This window comes from Helianthus annuus, chromosome 6, assembly GCF_002127325.2.
Source record: "Helianthus annuus cultivar XRQ/B chromosome 6, HanXRQr2.0-SUNRISE, whole genome shotgun sequence".
Taxonomy (NCBI): domain Eukaryota; kingdom Viridiplantae; phylum Streptophyta; class Magnoliopsida; order Asterales; family Asteraceae; genus Helianthus; species Helianthus annuus.
This window is the reverse complement of record NC_035438.2, coordinates 40021797-40030113: the sequence shown is the minus strand read 5'-3', so window position 1 is coordinate 40030113 and position 8317 is coordinate 40021797. Positions and strand designations below refer to the sequence as shown.

Genomic DNA, 8317 nt, shown 5'->3' with positions numbered 1-8317 from the left:
ATCGAGTTTCATTATGATCAAAGCCTCGGATTACAATGTTGGAAAAAGAAATACGATACAATTACAAGTTTCCAAAAAATAGAAATACGATTACACTTTCTAAATAAGGAAAGTACAAAATGCGAAGCGTTATAAGATAGTCGGTGACCTGTTGCAAAACACTTATGTGAGGACCTACATTCATCGGCTGGTTTGGAATGGCTCGGATTGCAAAACAATGTTCTCCCTCCATTGTGAATGGAGTGTGTACCAAAAATCTCCACTGTGAATGGAGTGTGTACCAGAAATTGCCATTTTGAATGGAGTATGTAAGACCTTTATGCAGACATCGTCATTCATAATGGAGATGTACCATATTCCAATGATTAAAGCTAAATATTCCCTGCAACATTCCTGACAAAGGCTACATCTCAAGAAAAACCGCCATTAACAATGGAGAAAGCATTATTTGTGAAATTGTTTTGAGCATGGCATTTTTGTGAAAACTATTTCCAAAACTGCCTTAGTTCTTCAAAAAAACTCGTTGTTGCTGCTGTTGGTGTTGGTGGTGGTGTTGTTGTTGATCTCTATCTATAAATATCAGATATGTGGAGGGACAAAATAGAGTCACCAGCCAAAGAGTACACACAACATACAATATCTTTCAAGTTCTTCCTTGAGCTTCATAATTTTACCAGAAAAATGGGAGCAGGTGACCAGATGTCGGAATCACCTGATCAGGCAAAAGATCTCCTCAAACGTGTCCCTGTTGATCCACTGTTCTCGTTGAGCGATCTAAAGAAAGTGATCCCAGCCCATTGCTTCGAGCGATCAGTCATCCACTCATCTTACTACGTTGTTCACGACCTCATTGTTGCCTACATCTTTTACTTCTTAGCCAACACATACATTCCACTTCTTCCTGCCCCTTTCGCTTACTTAGCATGGCCGGTTTACTGGTTTTGTCAAGCTAGAATCCTCACTGGTCTATGGGTAATTGGTCATGAGTGTGGTCACCATGCCTTTAGTGACTACCAATAGTTGATCGATGATGCCGATGGGTCCGTCCTCCATTAATTCTACTCTCTTTACCCCTTATTTCTCTTGGAAATACAGCCATTGGAACCACCATGCCAACACACGATGAAGTTTACATTCCTAAACGCAAGTCCAAAGTTGCGGTTTACTCAAAGCGACTTAACAACCCACCTGTTCAAGTGTTCACTTTGGTTTTCAGGTTGACTTTAGGGTTTCCTTTGTACCTCTTGACTAACATTTCTGGCAAGAATTACGGGAGGTTCGCCAACCACTTTGACCCACTGAGTCCGATTTTCACTGAGCATGAACGGATTCAAGTTGTTCTATCTGATATTGGTATGCTTGCGGTTTTTTATGCAATTAAGCTTCTTGTAGCAGCGAAGGGGGCAGCTTGGGTGACATGCATGTATTCAATTCCGGTGCTAGGTGTACACATGTTTTTTGTTTTGGTCACTTGCACCACACCGGTCCACACGCATCTCCCGTTGCCTCATTATGATTCAACCGAATGGGTATGGATCAAAGGAGCTTTGTTGACCATCGATAGAGATTTTGGATTCCTGAATAGGGTATTCCGTGATGTTACACACACTCACGTCTTGCATCATTTGATCTCGTACATTCCACATTATCATGCAAAAGAAGCAAGAGATGCAGTCAAACCAGTGATGGGTGAATACTATAAGATCGATAGGACTCCGATCTTTAAAGCAATGTGGAGGGAGGCTAAGGAATGCATCTACATCGAGCCAGATCAAGATAGCGAACACAAAGGTGTATACTGGTACCACAAATTCTGAGCAATGTTACAATGCCACTGTGTACTCAAGCTGCTAACCTGTCTTACTTATGTTGAAACCATGTTAACAATGGACGTATTTGATTAAACTATACGTAATCTATATGTTATGATATTAATGTCAATTTGTTTCTTTGATATAACCTTAATTCCCTGTGTATTATAGTCATTACAAAACAGAGGGCTTTCACCGATGGACACATCATATCCATCAAAAGTCGCTTTTTGAAAGTGGCTGCCATAAATAATGCATCTGTAATATTGTATGGAAAATATGGTGTGGGTAAATAGTTCACTGAAGGAGTGGAACAAATGCTTTGGCATCGAAACGGAGGTGTTTTTACAACTGATGGATCACTGACATGCACGCAGCATCAGAAAAGAGGTTGTCGACAATGTTCCGTCAATGATGGTATGTTTTCAAGTAGTGTGTATATCACTTCTGGTGGCACGTATCACGACATGATGCTGTGAAGGCGACTTGGATACTAAACATTTTAAGGTTAACAAACTGCGATATCAAATACTACGGTAAGGACATAGAGAAAAGTTTGGTGAACTTAACTACAATAGACGTTAATCGACTTTATCAATATCTAGTGACTACCATCACTTAGTGGTTACCGAATATTCGAGTGGCGTTGCCTTGAAGATATCATTCAGTGACCATTTTTCATGATCATTGTTAGTTGTACCAAATTAGAAACCACTGATATTATTTCATGTGCTTCCCATGATTTAACATTACTCATATATATGTTGTTCAAATAATAAATGAAATGCCGTACATATTTGTTTCAACTCGATCAGCTTACTTCAATGGGATCAACGGGAGGTTGTGCAACATCCAATCGTGTAAGCACTTCTGGTACCCCAGCCGTGTCTCTTATAATCTGAACGACATCCATTGTACATGTTATTAACATATAATAATCAAAACATTTGTGTACGCATGCGCACACACACAGGTGTATAACAACTTACCAGGATCTCTTCATCAAGATAAGAAATCATAAACAGCCTCTCAAAAGCTCCATCTGAAAAAATAACACATCACAGACTCGGAACTATTTTTAATTTCTTTTTTAGGCTGGGATTCTTCACATAACCAATACAAACTAATAAGAACAAAAAAGAAACACTCACTGAGGGGAATTGTAAAACCACCAGAAACAGCATCCTTAATTGGAGCTGGAAGTTGTTGCATGGTATTAGCGGCTTGACCCAAAAAGCCTTTTAACTGTTGCGGGATTGTCTCTTCATCAACTGTTGGAGTTTCAAGCACACCTTCGGTATATTCTTCCTTCATTCTAAGCGGGCCTTCCACTGTTAACTTTGTAGTTAAAACGAGCTTGTTTTCGATCTGCATATTCACAGTTTGTATTTTATATCTCTACACTGCAAATATTATCCAAAATGTAATAGTTTGATAGCAAAAGGTCTTATGTAGAGTCTTAGAATATATTACCGCATTCAGAAACTTCAGGTTTGAGGTAATCTTTGCATATCCATCCTTAATCACCACATCCATCTTAGACAAATTTGCCAATGTTGCAGGAAATCTCCTGCAAATTTGTATAAAGTTTTTATAAACAAGCTTATATGTGTGTGCATGTGTGTGTATATATGAGCATTATCAAAATTAAGAGATTAAGCAATCAGAAAGCACATACTCTGATAATAGTCTAGCAGCAAATAATCCAGGGCTTCCGTATCCAATCCATTCAAAGTTCCATCGACCTTCAAAAAATGGAGATCTGGAAAAGGAATAAGTTAATAATAAATATCCTTTAATTAATTATCAATTGCCAATTAGACTTAAAACTTACGTTGTTGGACGAGGTGTTGGATTAAGCCTCTCGAGACCAACTATCCTCTCATTCACGTCGATTTTTTGCATATCTGATGTCTTTCCAGTAACTAGAGCCTCAAACCCTCCAGCATCTTTGAACTATAAGAAGTTCAAAATTCAAATATTTGTATAATGCTTCAATTTAAGGGTTGTGCAAAGCATTAAATATTGTGATAACTCGATTAGCAAAGATCTACTTCTTAATGTCTCAAAAAAGCCATATATTGTTTTTAAATTACTTGATAATATCTGACTGGACCTCCGCCAAATGCCAATATATAGGGGTTAATTGAATTATACTTGGAATAACTTCTGTTGAATCCTGGCTCTATATTTTGTTTAAAGGTAAATGCTGTACCTAATTTAAACTTAAGAACACACAAAGCTATGCACGTTCTGCATCTTACATTGAAGATGAATATACTGCAAAAAGTGTTGCGGCCACTATAATTGTATCATGTCAACTATAACTCATGTGCTTTTATAGTATACTGTTGGAAATCAGAGATGAATTCTCACTCAACAGTTTCAACACCAGAAGAAAATTGATAAGATGAATCAAAATATTCACTCTAGGCTACCGAAGAACAAACCCTGCTCCTCTATTTTATGAACCACTAATATGTTAGTACAAACAATTAGCAACTTTACCCATATAAGTTTTATTGAGCCGGGGGTCTCACTGGAAGCAGCCTCTCTATCCCTACGGAGTAGAGGTAAGGCTGTCTACATCTACCCTCCTCAGACCCTACCTTAGCTTTGCTATTGGTGGGATTTACTGAGTATGATGATGATGATGACCCATATAAGTTTATGACACTTAACACCCTCAGGATTCTAGACTACGCAATAACTACCGATATCGAGCTAGTCCCCAATTATCTTCCACTTAACCGCAATCAACGAGCAACAGCTTTAAACACATCGTTAAAAATTAGCTGCATTATCCTCGGTGTCTACTTTCTCCACTACCATAGCCTTCGATTCCATCACATGTCTTATAAAGTAAAGCTTCCATTAATGTGCTTTGATCTCTCATGGAACATTTAATTTGTTTACAGACACGACAATTTGGTTATCACGCAACACCACTATCTTTTCAGGTTCAACACCGCTGCTCACAACCATTTTTGGCCTGATGTCATCACATCTTCAGAGTGTGTAACCTTCAACTCTTCAATATTCTAAAAAAAAAAGATGTGTTTATGCTGGGATCCCGCTTTCCTTGCTATGCGCATACGCTACACACCCAAACACTCATAAGGTGCATGTAAGCTAAAGTTTCCCCACACCATAGCTCCATAGGAGTTTGCAAGTCAAAAGCAGGACATGTTTAATAGATAGCAGCGATAGTCACAACTTATTCCCAAAATGCACGAGGCAACCTTAAGCTCGACAGCATACACCTTACTTTGTCAAATAAGGTTCTATTAATCCTTTCCGCCAGTCTGTTCGGTTGAGGCGTGCGTAGAAACCACTGAGCTACTGGTTATAAAACTCGAGACAATTGTATGTACCATAGTTCTTCTTCTTCACCCGCCTGCTTGTTTGATTTTCACAGGGCTTCCCACTACTTAGGCTTATCAAATGCTTCACTCGTGTGTACCTAGACCCTACTAAAAATAATCATCTATGATAAACACAAAATACCTACCTTCACCTAGAGTGTCAAAGAACCGCATGTTCCATCTTACTTAATATATTCTTTTCCAGAAAAAAACTTATTTAAAAGTTTTTAATAATAGAATATTCTTTTCCAACATTGGGTACATACTTAACACTTGGCAAAATCATTCCTTGTGCCGCCCTCCAGCAGAATTGTAACCACACCAGCTTCTTTGACCACAAGAGGCCTATTATCTCTAATCATTCCTTGTGAGGAGTCATGTGGTAAAAGCATCCAGAATCCAAGATCTAGTCGCGCTTGTGACCACCAGTACCAATGCGCTATCATACCCATCTGAGAAGGCATATGAACTCTGTGGTTCCTTGCCCGTGAATGAAGCTTCCTTTCTTTTTCTTCTTTAAACGAACCTTCTCAAGATGATTTTCATAATGGCATATGAAGCACTTCCTTCTAAACCAGATGAAGCAAAGAACTACTTGTACTATATGCATTCTTGAACTCCCCTCACCAGCACAGCTTCCTCAAAATCTTCCTTAGGGTCAGACCTTTTCAATCCCTTAAAGTCTAGGGCTGCTAGAACCTCCTCCGCTCCTCGTATCAACAAAGTGATCATAGATTAGGTAGAGAAGTAAGAAAGATAATAGCCCAATTCGTCTCCTCAAGATTCATGTCACATCAATACTCTCCAAATCAAGCACAAGTTAATTGGATTCATCTACATGAGGTATAAAACTGTATACAATCTGTTCTCGAGGTATAAGATGTATAGGCCTTCCATCTTGTTGTTGGGCCATACGCCCAGCAGCATAGTCTCTTTCGACACCTTATGGAAAACCCTATCACCTAGACTCAGGATAACCACACTATAGAATGCTGACCTTCATACTCCACTGCCACATACAAAGATCTGAAATGACCCCTTCTTCCAAATCATATATTACAGTTCTTGAGGAGGCTCATAAACAAACTACCAAACACATGAGTTTCACAATTACACGTAACCGAATTAAATAATAACTCTCACACATCAAAACAAAATCAACAAATTCCAATCACAACAGCTTCATCTACAAACTATATCCACATAAATCATAAATATTATAAAACCAACAATATTGAATGCTCAAAATTCAATTAACGAAAACTCAAAAGGAGTAAGTTATCGAATACCGACAGCGAGAAGCAAAGACTCTTTGGCAGAGAGTCTCTCCATCTCCTTAGCATAAGTAGCAGATGCTCCCGGAACCGAAGTCTGCTGCACCATTGCTCTGCACACTTCAAGTTTCTTAGCAATTCTCTTGACGCATTTTACAGGCAAAACAATTACAGAAGGATAAGAAAAGGAAGACGAAGAAGAGAGGCCAGAAATTGAAGGGACCATGGATTGAATTGAACAACAAGCCATTGATTACAGAATATAGGGATTGAAATTTAGAATACAGATGTAAACCCTAATTTGTGAAGAGATTGAGGGGTTAGATGAATTTGAAGGTTGGGGGAGAGTAGATTTAGCAGCATATGCTGACAGGAAGGTTGAAGTGAAGATTTAGAAAGGGGGGAAATGTACCAAACTACTAACTGTAAGTACAAGTACAACCAGTACTTGCCCAACATATCTCCTACCATGCTCCTACCCATACTAATATAACAAAGAGATAGGTTAACTAGATAAGAGCACACAACCTTACCACGCGTGAAATTACTCCTAAAATATTATAGTGGTATGAAATGTGTGAATCAAACAAAACCAACTAATACTTTTTTCATTGAACAGTGAACTTCATTAGAAAACGGGTGCGCCCTCGAAGTAAGGGCCGCCAAAGAAACGCTTACAACATATACATTGGATTAAGAACCCAGTCCTTCCAAACAATATTGGAAAATTTAGACCTACCTTTTAACCACAAAAAAGACCAAGACTTTACCATCACGACCACCTCGACGACCTTCGGACTTGTCCCCTGGAAAACTTTAGCGTTCCGAGCTTTCCATAACGCCCAGCATGTAGCCATAACAATCCCTCTTATCACTTTTTTAGTCCATTTACATCCTGTAACTTGCTCTTGAATACCCAACAAATCCTTAAAATCAAAAGCCATTATAGGCATAATTTTGCACCAATGACCCGCTCTTAACCAAACACTCACTCACTCTCTCATTATACAAAACCAACTACTTTCTCTCTTTCTCGCATGATACAACCCACGAAGAGCACCTTTCACATACTTTCACATGTAACGAACGGGCAGTGTACCCCATGTGATTGGATGTGAAATGGGACTTCACGAGATCACTACGCATAGTCTAATGTTTAGTGGAAGAACTAAATCACTCTCACATCATGGCAACGTCACTATCATGTAAACATTTAAGTCCTAACTAAATACTTAATGACCAGGGGTATTAAAATAACTAAAACAGAAAAATTAAAATAAATCAATGTGATTAGTTAGATTGGGGTGGGTCACATCTCTCAAACCCATTCACGCCGTTATCGAGTTGGTGGAGAAGAGTTTGACCCCCCCCCCCCTCGTGGTGAGTTGGCATTGGGCATCAACCTACAACACCCTACCTTATGTAATTTTTTTATTTATAACACTTGTAATGTGATAATATGTATATCCATTTATATAAGGGTGTGTGAACGGATGGTATAAAATTGTATAGTAAATATTTCACTTCTCATGTGATCGAGGGTTTGAGTCTTAAACAAAGGCGTGGATTTTGAAGTAGGATTAAGTGGTATGTAATACTTGTTTAAAAAGAAATTACAGATCGATCACTATTAAACAACCCTCTATAATACATAACTCACCATTCAAACAAAAAGGTTGATTTGTTTATATCAATATCTTTTTAAAAATCGGTACAAATGTATCGAGGTTACTTGTCATCATTGGTAAGTAATTCAAACCCTCTATATTATTTAGTTTAGTTAAGATTGTCGTAGTGAGCATGGAGGTGCCACCTAAGCATAGAGGACATTCCACACCATGCCGACCTAAGCGTGGAGGGGCATTGT

The 8317-nt window shown here is 38.5% G+C and overlaps 1 protein-coding gene and 1 pseudogene across 2 annotated transcripts; one reads left to right on the top strand and one right to left on the bottom strand.

The window, feature by feature from the left end:
* Nucleotides 1-319: 319 nt before the first annotated feature.
* On the top strand, nucleotides 320-1959 carry LOC110865275 (annotated as a pseudogene).
* Nucleotides 1960-2436: 477 nt separating this feature from the next.
* LOC110865276 (probable plastid-lipid-associated protein 13, chloroplastic) lies at nucleotides 2437-6922 on the bottom strand. 2 transcript variants are annotated; one of them, XM_022114518.2, is made up of 7 exons: nucleotides 6470-6922; nucleotides 3646-3767; nucleotides 3490-3573; nucleotides 3285-3381; nucleotides 2963-3179; nucleotides 2801-2853; nucleotides 2437-2709 (listed from the first exon to the last, which is right to left on the bottom strand). In XM_022114518.2, the coding sequence occupies exons 1-7, from the start codon at nucleotides 6698-6700 to the stop codon at nucleotides 2623-2625; spliced, it is 891 nt and encodes a 296-aa protein (XP_021970210.1). In that variant the 5' UTR covers nucleotides 6701-6922; the 3' UTR covers nucleotides 2437-2622. The 2 variants fall into 2 exon arrangements, 1 of the variants encoding a protein (XP_021970210.1); XR_004860557.1 differs by having other exon boundaries at nucleotides 2470-2709; nucleotides 2801-2883; nucleotides 6470-6917.
* Between the last annotated feature and the right edge of the window lie 1395 nt (nucleotides 6923-8317).